This window comes from Sparus aurata, chromosome 6 (assembly GCF_900880675.1).
Source record: "Sparus aurata chromosome 6, fSpaAur1.1, whole genome shotgun sequence".
NCBI lineage: Eukaryota > Metazoa > Chordata > Actinopteri > Spariformes > Sparidae > Sparus > Sparus aurata.
Window position 1 is genome coordinate 27,825,674 of NC_044192.1, and position 16,026 is coordinate 27,841,699.

Consider the following 16,026-nt stretch of genomic DNA (forward strand, 5'->3'; position numbering starts at 1 on the left):
AAAAGGAGCAAAAAACAGACAGTTCATCTGAGCCAACAAGCAACCCACACACACAAACAATTCAATAACTGTGAACTAGGCTTAGCAAATAAAAAGGCCTCCTTTGCCATTTGACTTCTCTCACATACTCTCTAAGATCTTTGTTTCCAGCAGCTAAACATCACATACAAATGGAGCCTTTGCTCATATACATTGCGCTTGTTTTTTATTCCACTGTAGCCAAGTCAGAGGCTACTAGCCCACACTCTCTTCTGCCTCACTGCCTCCAATGAAACAGGGTCAAACTTGTGTGGCGGCAACTTCAACTACCATTTGACCATGCTTCATTAAACGACTTCAAATATACCTTAACGTGTGCACATCCTCTGATGGGGGGCACAGAAATATCTCACATTTTTTCACTTCTCTGTGCACACACACAAATGAGACTGAGCCTACACACAGAGATACACTAGGACACTATACACTGTGTACATAACCCTATATAATGCTTCTGTAGGAGAACACGCCTACCCAGATTATATAGCTTTTGATTATTTATTTTGGCAGGATGTGCTCCTTGTCTAACCAGGCGAGAGAAAAGGGGACAGTGCTAAATGATGAGCTTAGCTTATCTGTGTCCTCCCCTTGGTTTACATCTGGCAAGAATTCATCAGAAAAGCAAAGGTAATTGTACATGTCAGCCTCTGTGCTGCTTCCCATCCACTGGATAAACTTCTTTTTTATTATATATGAATGTTGTGGCTGTGATTCAAGCTGGAATAGCTTCTTTAATGCCTTATAAAAAAAAAAAAAGTGTTTTAATATGAAGTTTCGTATCAAGCACAGATATAAGACAGTCATGCAGTCTAACACTTCAACTTCAGCTGTTTTACCTGTTCTGTTCGCATCGCACATTAAGGAGGTTCGCCCCTGAATTTGTCCCCTAACCTTCAATACCCGAGTGTTGCCAACCTTGAACAAAATGTAGTACATACTAAAATTATTGCCAACACTAACCTGTCCCCAGGGTCCGACCTGCCAAGAGGCACACTCCTGCTGCTGGCACGTCTGCACCGACTCAGGTTTAGATGACCCACAGAAGCGGTCGTCTAAACGGTCCTCACCAAACTGACACCACGTCTGACGGTGCTTATAACCTTTCCCGCACGTCACAAGGCACTGCAAGTAAAACAGTTCAGGGTTTAGAGGTGAATACAGTATGTGTACAGTGCAGTACACGAGCTCTGGTTGTTCCCAGCTACAGAGCCTGCTGGAATTCAAGTTGTCAAGATGACAGAGGAAGATCACTTGGCGTTGTGGAGAACAGGATATACAGATTACAAAACATATGGTGGTTGGAAGGGACCAAAAGACAGGGCAGGAGTATTTATTTATGTGTGAGCACAGTGCATATGTTTACAGTGTAGTGTAGGTGTTTGTATTTAGCAGTACCACATGGGAGATCTGAAATATTCCTGGAATGCAGCCCAAAGCTTTGCAAGCACCTCGCTCTACAGTGTGTAAACTGTACAGCAGTTAAGTCTGATCTTACCCTGCAATCAGAGATTTCCTAACACTCACTACAGTGGACGGAGGGGAGTAACTCTCCCAAAGCACTGGGATTTTACATTTGACCCAGATCACTACTCGCTTCAAACTACAGCATGGACACTAGAGTCAGTTTCCTTTTGCATTGACCAAACCTAGCTACATAAACACTGAGAAGTCTTTCTCACTGATAGATGTATATGCGCAAACCTTATGTAACTGTATGCCTCAACCAAAGCATTGACATAATCATCCTCTCAGTGTCTTTTCTATGTATATGAGTTGATTTGAAAGTATTTTAATGTGAACATTCAGTGTCTCTGCTATCATCTTCTTAAACAGCCCACTTTGTTTAAACGGAGCACTATATGAGACCAGTATATATCAGACTGGTCTTCTTCTACGAGAATGTAATTAGTGCTGAACTGACCTCAGACCAGTCGCCAGTCTTCCATTGTGGACAGAGGAATTCATTGCAGGATTGGACGGTCAGCTTGTCCCTTTGACTGCATTTGCTCTCGTCACCACCGGCCTCAGCTGCCTTTCGACACACTGCCCCTCTACGGCGGGTGCCCCCACCACAGCTCTTGGAGCACTGTGCAGGACAAATGTTTGATTATCATCAAGTGTAAACACATGTATAAGACCTGCAATAAACTTTGACAAACATCTGGCTTATGCTCACACATAAACCCCAGGCTTCCTACCGCAATCTTACCTCTGACCAAGATGAGTACTCCCAGCCACCCGGGTTACAGTCTCCATGGCAACCTTCCTTATCATCAGGTTTGTGCTGACCACTACAGTAGCGGTCATCAACCTTCTGCGTCTTGCCATCTGTGCGGCTTATTTTGGCACAGTAAATTTCAAGGGTACGATATCCAAGGCCGCACTGGGCTGTGCACTCACTCTTACGAGCCACATGCCACCTGCATCAATCGTGATAGGTCAAAGCCTTGTCAGCATTTTCAAATGAAATGAAAAAAGACAGGATTGGTACTAGTAGGTACTAAAGCTTGGTTAAACTGGTAAAACAAACCTGAGTTCACATTCAGTGTTGCAGGCCTCAGTGATGACGGCAGGTCTAGCTGTACCGTGACACCTCTGGTCTGACACCACCACCCGGTCTGACTCTCTGCTGCAGAGAATCTTCCGCTTGCGCTCGCCTGTGAAGAAAGAAATTATCCAAATAAATATCCAAAGTCAAAATTCTCTTATGATTCTAAAGCACCAAACAAAAGCTGACATACGGCACACATATTTTATCTTTTGTTGTTTTTTTTTGTTATCTCTATGTGCATGTGTGTTACAGGATATCTGTTGCGTATTTAGATTTGAAAATAAAAAGACAGTATTTCGCTCCCTATAAGACATAAAGGAGTTTTCAAAAATGCACGACTAAAGTTCCAATATGGGGTTTTTATAACTTCATCATTAAATGAAACCCCACTACCTTCCCCTGCCTGACCTCAGCTTCTGTACGGTCTTTCAAGTACTTATCTGGGTCAATGCAACGGCTTGCTTGAGTACAACATAGATCATTATCGGGTCGCAGGGTATACAAGCAGCAATGCATGTGTGTTTCACTTTGGCTCTTGCGTTGACATCCCTGCACTGAATAACAGTGCACCAACTATACAGTAAGGGAGAGAGATCTAAACCGCATGTGGCTCCAGGAAATAAAATCTCTATCAGTACCTCATGTTACCAAGTTTTGCAGCTCAGCTCTGTGAGAGCTTAGTGTGTCTCAGTCTGCCAAAGAAGCTGTATAAATCAGAAAATCAAAAGGTGCTGAGGGCATTACATGTTAGCTGTTTACCCTGCGCTGTGAACTCATTGGTTTCTGTTTGATGTTTACTGTTGGTTGTTCAAGCAGAGCGGTGTCAAAAAGTGAAGAAAGAACTCCTCAGAAAAGGGATGGAGTCATAACACATTGCAGGTTTTTCGAGTTTACCTGCAATCCGCCTCTGCCTGCCCAAACAGTCTGACATGTCCGGAGTTATGCCAAAAAGGGAAATCTGCCACAGTATACTACGAAGTCTAACTTTAATCACTTGTTCCAAACCTATACGTCTGGCATGAACCTGTCAAGTTCAGCCAGACAATCCTCTTTCTCCTGGGCCTCTGGCTCAGTGTTTCCCACGTCTCCTCTCTCTGTTTCATCCCATCTTTAGTCTCACCACACCATTTATCACCGACCACTCCCATCACCTCATTTTGCTGATCCCTTGTGCCTCCCACTCACCTTGGCACAGGCGGCTGCACTCCTGCCAGGGCCCATAGGCATCCCAGAAGAACTGCTGAGGTTTGTCCTCTATGGGGATATTAAAGGAGTACCTGACATCTGGGTTGTAAAGATTCCCCACAGACAGCACCTGGGAACATGCAGATCAATGTGATATGCATTAAAATACAGTTGGACTATGGGTTTATGTCAAGGATTGTCCAAATAATCGAAAGTAAAGGCAAAAACCTCTAGGGGTAAAGCCTGTAGCAACATTTAAACTCCTGCATTAAGTTTAATTCATGCCACTGCTTTTAAACCAGTCTAGCCATCCAGAACAGTTTACCTGGACAATGACCTCCTCCTCGATGCGGTCAGTGCAGTTGATCCTCTCAATGACATGGTCAGAGCCACTGTACTCGATGACGGCATTTCCTACTTTTATTTCCCTTTTGAACATGCTGACCACAAACTCTCCATTAAGCAGGAACTCTCCACGGCTGTTTGATATGGCTGCAAGGAGACAGAAAGCATCACTCACTGACACAGAGAGCCGGAACGAGCTGTACAACAGAAGTAAGGTTAAACTATGATTGTGTAATGAACAGGTAACAACTGCGGGAAAAAAGTGAAATCTTGTGACAATTACTAGCTAAAGATTCAAAAAGTGTTTTGGCATGTGACAAGGCAGCTTAGGAACACTGTGGCTAACGTTTTCAGTTACAGTAAGGCACATGCAGTAGGTAGCAGTAAAGCCTTATTGGGGTAATATAATCCTCTACTCCTGGAGAAGTCCCATCCAGGGGCGTCCTGTTCCGTTCAACAGCCAGTCTGCTGCACTCATTCACCCTAATGCGATTATGGACCTAATTTCCTGCCTTTACTTTCCTCGCCATTTCACACATTACACTAATATGACCGAGGAGAGCGGCCCTCATTCCATCTCCACTTTGGGCCCCTAATTGACTGTTCCCATACACAAACACACATAAATACATACACACAATGCAGGGCGACAACTGAAAAACAAGGCTTGGTGGCATACAGATAAGCAGATGGGCACACACACAGAGAATAAGAGAAGCAGCACAACACAACAACAGTGACATGCATATACACACTATACGTGCCGACACACACCGCTGACTTTCATGGAATGGTAGCCAGAGGGCCATCTGTGCTCAAGTATTAGCACACTAGTGCCAACAAGACTTGTATGCTAATAGCTGACAAGGCAGCCGTATCCAGACTGACAGACAGACATATGGTACAGAAAGACACACACAAGTCACCTGCACACGTACACAACACACAATTATTAATTAACTGACCTTGCTGGAATGGTAGCCACAGGCCCTAGTGGTGGCTCATTACTACATGCCAACTCCTTAAGTTTGCAATACAAGACTTTACACTAAAAGCTGAACACCATCATTCACACAGATAGGCAGGCAGGCAGAGACAAAACACGAACGTCCGACTAGATGCTCTCAACAACACATTGCATCAGAAACAGTGTTAACGGAAATTGGAATTTTCTGGGTGTCTCACCGAGGTAGTTGTCATCCTCCGGCTTCCCTGAGTAGCTGTGTTGACGCACATCTATATTTGTAGCACCACTGGGTATTCGCACTACTTCGTTGTAGCCTGCAAGTTGCATCAGTAACAGGTTCAGATCATTAGTATAGTGACTTCTGTGCCTATGACCACAAACGAGCATCTCTCCCGGTGCTGTTGAAATGACAGTGTGGTAAAAGAAGCCTCTCACCATAGCGGACGATGTTGAAGGTCCCTGCCACAGTTTTGCAGGAAGAGTTGTCGCCTCCGCACACGCCACACTTGTCCCTCCTGGCTTTTGAGTTCAACACATGGTCACAGCCCGCTTGCTGCTCAGTCAAGTGTGAAGAGGGAGGAATATATAAAATAAAAAATAAGAAAATGCCATGAGTCATGTAAATGGTAGTGGTAAGAAATGTACAAAAAGAGGGAAAAGTTGGATTCATATATATTGTGTATACTGTGCATTATATAAATATATACATAAAACATGCACAGGTAGGCTGCAAAAATAAGTCAGCCTGATTTTACAGAACAAAATGTACTTTTTTTTTTTTTTTTACCACACTTTCTCTTCTACTACGCCCACTATCCACATATTTCCTGATGAAATAGTGATCGTGAGAGAAAGAATCAAACCCAGTGTCCCGTAAAAAAGGTTGAGAGAACGAATCGAGTTGTAGCAATGTCACTGACACCCATCTGAAATGCATTTCCTTCCTAAAACCACACTGGAAATGACATGAGCCGTTCTGCTTGTAACTGGTTGTAGCAAGAGACATTTTTGTTTTTTTCAGGGATGAAAAGCTTAGCTTTACTGCCACAGCATGGATCAAAATCCACTTGACATGGCCAGGAAGACAACTTGCTGAACCACAATCTAACAAAAACACTGTGTGTGGTTTGAGTGTGCGCAGCACAGCCCACTGCTTCTTTCAAGGAAGCATATTGTTGTGTATGGTATGTTAGTAATCATGCTTTCAAGACTCTGTCACAGGTTTGAGTCAAATAAACACATTGTGGTTTGGCAAATGATCAAAATGCTTCCTGAAAATATTTGCTGTAAAGATGTAGAAATGATTATCAACTTCACATAGTAGCTGCACATGAACTTTACACATGCATTTGCACCACGCAGCCTCTCGTTCCAAAGTAAATAAGAGTTAGGAACCTCACCCTGCACAGGCCCTGGACGCAGATGTCGTTGGTATCTGGTCCGCACGGTGTGCCATCGATGACCCTGTCCCTGAGCTGATAGTAGGCCGTGCTGCCTGCCACCCTGCAGAACAGCTTACATCTGTCCTTCATCAGGACTGACAGAGGAGACAGGTAAGGACAGAATTTCACAATTTAATTTAATCAATGTCAATGTCAGGCTTACATAATGTATTTGATGCACAAGTTAAATCAGGTTGACAAAAGGAGCAACCAGTCACCATGTGACAGAAAAAAAGGATTCTTACTTCCGCTGTATTTGGGCACCCAACGAACATTAGGAGGTAGACCGTTGATGTTAAAGTGCCTGCCATCAAAAGCCGCACATTGCTCCTCCCTGAAGTCTTTCTTCTGCTTGGAGCAGGGCTCAGAGTTACAGGAACGAAACTTCATCCGACGACCCACACAATACATTCCTCCATTTCTGGGCCTGGAAGCAATATTGAGGAAGTGAATGGACCAATCATTGGTAGGATCTACCAGAAGTACACCCTGAGTATGTCATTGGCATTGTTTCAGTTTCCGCCTCAGTTTTCTAACTCATTTCACATAATGCCCCATTTCATTTCTTTATCTGTGTCTTAAAGGATAAAAGACAACATTCAAGGAGACTCTGTGAGCTTTTCTTGTAAGATCTGCCATCAGAGGGCCTGTCTTGATGAACACTAGCTATGGAAAGAATTCTCTTAAGGAGGCTTGATCTATGGAACACTGATTTTGGCAGCTAGATGGAGACAAGGTCCAGTAAGCATTCAGGACTACAAAGAGAGGGACTGCTCACACGGGTCGGTTGCATTCACGCACGGCAATCTTGATTCCCCCGCCACAGGTCCGCGAACAGGTACCGAAAGGACTCCAAACTCCCCACGCTCCCTCCACGGGTGTGGCATCATGCTCTTTGGCTATACACAGGCCGTGTTTGCAGTGCTGCAATGACAGAGAAACAGGGAAGGCAGCGGTCGGATAAATGAAGGGAGCGTGAAAAGGAGCAGAGAGAGAGAATGAGGTGATTGAGTGAAAGAAAAAGTCAAAGAGGAAGAGGAACTGACGGAGTGAGCACATGAAATCTTATCCATGGAACTGGCAACACATCTATCTGCTCTCTCCTGCTTTGATGCTAATCTGGGAGAAATTACACAGTGAGGCAAATGGAAAAATGAGGAGCCCGAAAAGACGTTTCACGGCTGGGTCTGGCTGGACACGAGACAAGAAAATGTCACGCACACAGTCAATAAGTACATCTCAGCTCATAACAGGAGGATAATCTGACACCGTTTGATAAACAGACTCCAGTTTACGTGTTTGGTGTGGCGCACTCTGGCATGGCACGGGATGAGAGGTTGGTGTAAACATGAAAAGGTTTCAACATGTGTGTGTATCTGTGCGTTTCTGCACAGCTTTCATGTTCTTCCAGTCTTAGTGGCAGGAAGCGAGGGCTTGGTGAGAAAGTCCTAATTAAAAGCTAAGCTAAGACAGTCGCGTAGACACTTCCATCATTTGCAACTCTGCGCCACCTTGCATGCCAGCCACGTTCAATTAGTTGACATATGTGTCAGTGGGGATTTTATTTTTGGCCGTTTTTTGGAAATTTGTTTTGTTTTGTCATATTGCACTCTGGATTATAACACCTGTGAATACTTTTATGGTTATGAGTCAATGGAAAAGTTGTTATATAAAACTAGAAAATGTGGTGGGGATCGTTAGATCATAACACAGAACCATATGAGTATTAAAACCACAAATCTAATGGATAAAAAGGTGGCTTTCCCAGGGAGTATTAAAACACTTTCCTTGTTACTTTCCTTTTACACTTCCATCTCGAACTCTTGCAGTAACAAAACACATTTGCATTTCTTGCTTCTTTCTCCTGACACTCGGTAAAATTACATAAAAAACATCTCTTTCCTCAACTTTTGATTTCCATATGCTCCTCTAAACAGTACCTCACTCTCAGCTTCTCTCTTCACACAACGCTTACCTTTCCAGGGGAGCAGTCAGTGCCATCTGCCCACGGCATGTGCTGGGTCCTGCAGCCCCTTTGGGCGCCCTCTGGACTGGTGCACCACAGCCTCCGACACTGGGTCTGAGAAACACACACAAACATATACACTCAGTGTTAACCCTGTGATTACACAAAATAATTAGACAACCAGAACAAGACATGTCATGAAACTACCCCTATGGACACCCATAGGCAGAGATCCAATTAATCTCACATTGCAGAACATTATGCCAGAAGGTGACTCCATTCACTAAATTTGCTGTTTCAGCCATCTCATTTGCCAGGTGTTTCTCACATCCAGCGCCTTACATGACCTTTCTGCCTTAGTGGGAAACATGAGCCAATAAACTATTTCACAGCGCCTAAGGGTGACGCACATACTATATTTTGGAGACATTTCTGCAGTATCCAATTTAAATTCAACAAGAAAAATACACAGCTGACGGATGGTTTGATCTGATGACTCCATGTGCATGAGTTAAAACAACATAATTTACAGAAGCAGAGATATCATGTTTACTAAATGTGTATTCATTTGCTCTTATCACAGAAAGAATAAAGTGACTTCAAAGACTTAAAATTTAGCTGGGAACCTCTGCAGCACATGATCATAACACTGGAGGTTTCCCTCAGAGACCCACGTGTGCAACATGACAGTTTAGATTAGACACTGACTCCACTTACCATATAAGGGCACACCTGCGTTCCTGGCCCAAATATCAATTCACACTGTTTATTGACATTGTATATCCGTCCAGGCAGCTGCTGCGAGAGACTGTACGGCCTAGAAACGGGCTCGTCAAGCAAGCACTCACCATATCCTGTGCTATTAAGAAATAAAAATAAAATGACTTAAAAGAAAAAGGAGAAAACAAGAGACACAAACAGACAGAAAACACACTCAGTACAGCCGGAGAGGTCATTTTTCTGTACATGTATAAAACCCCTACTGTACACATAATGCTCAGTGTCTTGACAGATTCCTGTTTATATTCAGGCGGTTCTATGTGGTAAGTGCTGCTGATCTCAGGAGTTGAATAGTTGGATCTATGGAAAAGAATTTTGGATAGTTGCCAGATCCAGATCCCATTTACTCTTTCCTACAGTAGGAGCTACTTGGGCTTTCTCAGTGGGGTGAGGAGCATATGCAAGAAAAGAGATCAGGGGCTGCAACAGCCCTGAGAAATGATAACAGGGTGTTTGCGTTCAAGCCTAAAATTTGGCAGTTGCTGCCAAAGGTGAAACAACTTTATACAGTATGCTAACATAGATGCACTTTGTACACTTTAGTATGTTAAGGAATCCCACTTGTGAAATCTCTCAGATGCAGCTTTATGAATACATAATCTGAAAAAAAATGATTCTATTTCATTTCAGGCTGTTTGAGTTGTTTGGAATTTTTCTCCTCAACAGCAGAAAGACTTCCAAGAAAAGAGTATGACATACTCGAGGAACTCTGTGATGTACTTCCTGCTACACTTGGACCACATCCAAGGGTTTGTGTTGTAGTTCAGTGTGGGAGCCATCACGTGTTGCTGAATCTTAACCCCATCCTCTTTACACTTGTTACTGTCGTCGTGAGGCATGTTGAACCTAGCAAAGAAAACAGAGACAACAAGTTCAGGTATCGTAAAAAAAGCGACTTTCATTAAAAGCAGAAAAATTGAGGACTGACACGTTTTATTTTCCTTATTCTCATAATACTTCTGCTGGTTTAAGTTAACGTCACACAGATTCACGGCTCTGCGAGACAACTGTTCGGCTCAGATGAAAGTAACAAAAGCCAGTACTATGGTGATGAATGCTGTTTTATGGCTGGCTGGGACATTAAAGTCTTAATTTGTTAGTGTTTGTAAAACCAGCATAGACAAGACTTCAACAGAAAAACAGACGCTTTTAGTGCTTCATTGTGTCTCACTTGTTCAGCCACATGTTTTAAATCTAAACATCTATTCTATATTTTCGCTGTTACTGCGTCAGTGGCTTTTGGAATCCTGTTCAAGGTTGCAGTTGAAAATAATGTAGAGTGTTTGTATTGCCTGCCTGTTGGGAGTTTGGAAAGAAACCAGCACAATATTAAATTATGTGAAGACTGGGCAATAGACATAACAGAAAAAAAATAGGTAGATGTGAAAATCAGAGCGCAGTGAGTATAAGCGAGGCATTCAAGTCCCTGCAGGGTGAACAAATAAGATCGTGGTTGGTGGTGGACAGGTACAGCACCACACTGCCCACGGCCCTCCCTCTGAGCTACTCAGCCCTCCATCTGACAAGTACCATATAACACTGAGATCCGGGGCTAAGCAGCGTCAAACATGTTGTCACAGCTTGATGCGGATAAACGCGGAATTGAACAATCCCACCTTTTGTTAGTGGTTAGAAGGAGCATTTGTTGGAGATGATGGGGGCTGTTAAGGTCCGTAACAGTCTCCACTGTAGGAGGTTACAACCCCTCACCCTTTAGCTTTGGCCGTATCAGGATGCTGGACAATGCAAAGTTTGCTGAAGGGAAGTGGTTTTGCTTAAATTATAGGAATCCACTTCACAGACTCTTTTCTTTTTCCTCTTGGGTAGAAACTAGGAGATGTGACCAGAAACACACCCGAGCAACAGAAAATACAGGGAGAACAAAAGGAATGTACGGCTGTTGTCCAAATATGCAAGAATCCTTGATCCCCATCTGCTGGTAAGGCATGAGTGGATTCCTAGAAAGACTTCTGAAGCTCTACCGACATCTCACCGATGCCAAGACTTTCACTTGACAATGGTGACAGTGCTCAAGGTTAACACACAGTGGACACATGCTATGCTTACACATGGCCAAGTTCATGGGCGATGGTGAATGCAGTGCTCAGGCCGTTGTCCTCGCTGATGCTGCAGCTCCTGTACGGATCACACACCGTCCCCAACTCTGCAAGTCCTTATAAACCAAAAACAAGAAGCTCTCTTCAGTCTTCTTATAATTTTACATCATAATCATACTATCGTCCACATGTAAAGTACAGTATATATTAGTAGCATTACTCACCTAAGGTGTCACACTTATCCCTTGCTCTGCAGATGTCCTGCCTGTGGATCAGATAATAGGTAACAGTCAATGGAACTGTGCAAAAGATAAAACACTTCCCGTACATTCAGGGAACCTCTTTTTTCAGGTTAGTTTAGAGCAGGTGCATTGTTCAGGCACCTGGAGGCCATTTGATCTATGCTTCTGATGCACTGGATTAAAAAAACTTGACATTTATTACAACATTTTTTGGTTCATGGGATATTTGTCAAGAACAAAACCCTGTTCAAGTTTAAGCAGTATGAAGCAAACACTTTGTTAAAGACTTTTTCTCTTGCACCTGGTGATGAGGATGGCAGTGTCGTGATGGGAATGATGGTTATCGTCCAGGATATTCTGGCTCTGCTGCCAAATGCAGAAGTTCTTTAAAGTGGTCTGTGCATTAAATGAAATGACTGGACCGTCCTGCGACACATGCAAAGAGATATGCATTAAAGGTAGGATTTAATTGGTGAGTATGTGCTGCACACCACATACTTCTGCACGTGCAAGATTAAAACAAATGTAGCAGTCTTACCAGCTCGTTGTTTATTATGACTAGCTTTACAATCACAATGTTGATCAGGTTGCCAATGCTGGGGTCCTTGTAGATGGAAGAAACCTGAAAGAAGGGAACAAGACATGAAGTAAAACGTGTGAAGATTATATGTATTTACTGGTAACCTTAACATGGACTGAGTTCCTGCAGTTTCAAGCAAGTACAGGGGAATTTGGTTGATTGGAAGATCAAGTTGATAATGGCCTGAGCCCCCGTGGAGAAGGCAGCCTTTGCCAAGATCAGAATATAGGTCATCTCAGCCTCCCCCTGAGGACTGTTGGCCTCAGGCGCCTGCAGAAGCTGGTTATTCAGTGGCCGAGAGTATGCGGTCTATGTGACATACCTGAGCTTATTTTTAACATTCATCAAAGCTGTCAAGCAGGCTCTACCTCAAGCTGCCCTCTCTTCCCCCTGGCCGTTTGAAAATGGTGTTTACCCCTGCCCTAGGCTGCCCTTTTCCCTCCTACGGCCCTCCTCCAAAGGCTGGCCGACTTCACTTGCAGCATGAACAGCAGAGCAGCACAGGTACATACATTCAGTGCACAAATATGCAGACATGTAGCTACTCTTTTTTCATTTATGTGCATAGTATACAGATACATAAACATTCACCTAGCCAACCACCGAAAGTCTCTACTAGCAGCCATGAAGCCGTTTGACATCAAGGAACTTACTATGGACATTAACGTGAGGATGTAGTGCTGTAGGTTGCTGCCATGATGCTCCACCATTTTGCTGTCGGCCACCAGCATGACTTCAACGAAGCGCGGGTAGGAGAGGAAGCGCTTTGATCTCCTGTGAGGTCCTGAGTCACCGCTGCTATCATTTGATGGTCTAGCGCTAGCGCTGCCGCTCTCTGATCTGAGAAAAGCATCACTGACCAGGCCGGTGCTCAGGGACTCCAAGTCATTGAATATACCAGCGCTGACCACAGGGGCTGCACTGGACACGGTGGTCACCCCGGCCACTGGTCGTCTCTTAAGCTTGTGTCTCTTATGTCTGTGTTTGTGTCCTAGAGAGAGAAGTCAGAAGGAATGGAGCATGTGTAAATACACAAAGATAGATGGATGATGGGAAATACATTCAGTCTGAAAAAATGGACAAAGTATGAATCAAAGTTTGTCGTGACAATGTGTTTACAATCATGCTTAGGTTGTGGTTTATGTTTAAAGGTGGAGATGCATGAACAAGTGGGCATTGTTAAAATGTGTTACTGCCTCTTACTCTCTTTTGTTTATTGTTGCTCAAAGAGTGGGTTGACAAATGGACACCGCCTGGAATGCCTTTTATTTCTCTCTCCCTCCTCTTTCAGAAGAGGGGAGAGAGGAGGGCAAAGAGTTCAGGCTAGGTAAAGCTGGCACTGAGCCATAAAATAAAAATGGAGCACAAACTGCAGTGCACACACCAAAAGAAGGCAGTTCAACAACTCAAGGAGAATTAAGTCTGATTTTAATCACGACATGGTAACAAAATTGCTGAATAACAGCCTTTTTGTTTTCTCATCACATGCAGATCAGCCTCTCTGGACCACCAGCAATGCATCACTGCCCGAAACAACAGTGAGCCTGACTACAGCATATAAGTGGATCGACTTTCAGCATGTGTGATTTATGAGTCGGATCAAAAAAGAACAATTGCTCTTCTTCAAAACTTACAAGGTAACAATAGAACTTTGTACAAGGATGAATCCTTCTTGGCCAAAAATGGCTCTGAGTCAACTTTATGTTCCTCCAGGCTATGATATCACACACACACACACACACACATACATACATACTGTATTACAGAATGGGGCAAAAACAGAACACACACACACACACACACACACACACACACACAAAAAACAAGGACCAAAAGCACACGCCAGCATTTACACACACTGTTAAAAAGCAAACATCATCAGACAGATGTCCGGTAGACAAAGAGAAATATTTCCAGATTTATTTTTTCATAGGTTTGATTGTTTGACCTTTTCAAGTTGGCATGACTTTGCTGTCCTACAATTCACACTGCACGTTCATGGCAGTGGGTCTACCCAACTTTCTTATCAAAGAGGCAGAGGAAGTACAAGAGTCAACAGGAAGTTCAGCCAGTAAACTGAGATGGGATGATACAAGGGTGAACTTCCAAATGATTTTTCCTGTGTGAGAGTTGGAAAGCTTCCTCACTACTGTGCTGCAGCTGCAGGCGCTGAACTGTGCAGCCTATGACATGATATGTGAGCCCAGATAGTTTCAAACCATTCATTCGCTTAGATTTGATCATTATATCTATATTTATTAGCCACAACAAAAAACACCCACATTACACAGTCCCATTGCACTGCTATATCCCAATAAATAGTACAGAACACATAGAATTATATACTTTATATTATTTAAGCAACCAGAATGTGTTCTAGATAAGACTTTTCTTCGGTTGTACAGTAAATAATCAGCTCAATCTGCACAGTTTCTATTTTTTTTCTTTTTTAAATCGTTGCTTCTTTTGAACAGACGAGCTTCATATGATTCTACAGTGCCATGCGATATGACTGTGAGAGCCCAATGATCTCAGTTACTATTACATAATTGGTTCCTGTAACAACTGATAGTTGAGACTTTGATAACACAGTGTTTATGCCTGCTGACGTCTGTGGGAACCAATTTGAAGGTCACATAACGCAAGCACAGAGGGACACACAAAAAGCATAGCCTCTACTCACAATGCGCACGTATGCCATGACACACACGGAACGACCACATACACACTGTTTTGTTTTTTAGACATGGTGGCAGCCGTATGCTGGTGAGTGAAAAATAGGATGCTGGGTCAGGGTGAACTGGAGCCAGCTGATTGGCCAGAGCAACTCATTGATGAGGTCTAGATCAGCACTTTTGCAAGCATCTGTGCAGAGGCACTAAGGATGCAGCTATGTACGTTTTTGATTGTCATTACATGCGCGTATATATTAGTGACACCTTATCTGTTTAATTACATGCAAGCATACAAATCATTAGTAAACCGTACCTGAAGTGTCACAAGCTGAGTCCTCCCCAGATGTGTGTTTCTTGGGTGCGCTCTTCCTGTATACAACATGAGGTTTTGTGTGTTCCTCTTCATAGTGCTCTCCTTGATAGCTGTGTAGGGGCTCCACAAAATATTCCCCTTCTGGAGACCTGAAAGTGCCAAGCTGGACAGCAGGCAAAAAAATAAAATGCACAGCAGTTAGTGTCCATTCATCCATCAATTTTTTTCAGGAAATGCTTACTCCTTTTGGGCAACAACATCCGCAAACATGGGGCGAACTTGCAAATTCTACAAAGTCAGGACCGCAGGGAATACACAGTTCAAAGATATTTTTGGAAATCAGCAAGACGCTGTACCATTCTAATGTATGTTTTACTTAAAAAATATTTATAGCAACAGTGGAATGTGGCTCATTTACTATTCATCAGAGAAATAAGCCCTGCTGTGACCCAAGGGGTTTTCATAAAAAAAGATGAAACAAGCCAATTTGCATGCATGTAAGAAAGGTTCCAAAACAGGAGGTAAACGATATAGTGAGACCCGTGATGGCTATCAGAAAAACATTGAGACTGTATGGTCTTGGCAAGCATGCCTGAAAGCCTTGTTTTAAGTGTTTCACAAGGTACGTTTAGTGTGACTTTCTGACTTGGAGGTCTATGATGTTCCAGATAAGGTACATGCCAACTCTAGCACGTTTCATGGCAGCCTTTAGGGGCTGATAAAAGTTCAGAACAAGTCATATTTATCATCGCTGACCAAATGAATCATTTAAAGATTATTTCTTCTGCATGGGCAAAATTGTGGCCCGTTTACAGCAGGAGGGGACATTGTGAAGCGTTCTGTCAGGCCCTATTCCTATTTCCACACTATGACCTGCACTTTGA

General features: G+C 43.3%; 1 protein-coding gene across 1 annotated transcript in view; it reads right to left on the minus strand.

Moving 5' to 3' along the window:
* adamts9 (ADAM metallopeptidase with thrombospondin type 1 motif, 9) overlaps positions 1–16,026 on the minus strand; it is a 46,004-nt gene that overhangs the window by 27,817 nt on the left and 2,161 nt on the right. The window contains exons 3-22 of the mRNA XM_030421035.1: positions 15,143–15,305; positions 12,808–13,145; positions 12,113–12,196; positions 11,876–12,000; positions 11,557–11,597; positions 11,343–11,448; positions 9,975–10,121; positions 9,213–9,354; positions 8,505–8,609; positions 7,308–7,453; positions 6,775–6,956; positions 6,488–6,624; positions 5,523–5,640; positions 5,306–5,401; positions 4,101–4,267; positions 3,776–3,905; positions 2,570–2,696; positions 2,249–2,459; positions 1,961–2,125; positions 1,000–1,161 (exon numbers count right to left, since the gene is read on the minus strand). Coding sequence (XP_030276895.1) covers positions 1,000–1,161; positions 1,961–2,125; positions 2,249–2,459; positions 2,570–2,696; positions 3,776–3,905; positions 4,101–4,267; positions 5,306–5,401; positions 5,523–5,640; positions 6,488–6,624; positions 6,775–6,956; positions 7,308–7,453; positions 8,505–8,609; positions 9,213–9,354; positions 9,975–10,121; positions 11,343–11,448; positions 11,557–11,597; positions 11,876–12,000; positions 12,113–12,196; positions 12,808–13,145; positions 15,143–15,305 — 2,892 coding nt within the window. The remainder of the gene's footprint in view (positions 1–999; positions 1,162–1,960; positions 2,126–2,248; positions 2,460–2,569; positions 2,697–3,775; positions 3,906–4,100; positions 4,268–5,305; positions 5,402–5,522; positions 5,641–6,487; positions 6,625–6,774; positions 6,957–7,307; positions 7,454–8,504; positions 8,610–9,212; positions 9,355–9,974; positions 10,122–11,342; positions 11,449–11,556; positions 11,598–11,875; positions 12,001–12,112; positions 12,197–12,807; positions 13,146–15,142; positions 15,306–16,026) is intronic.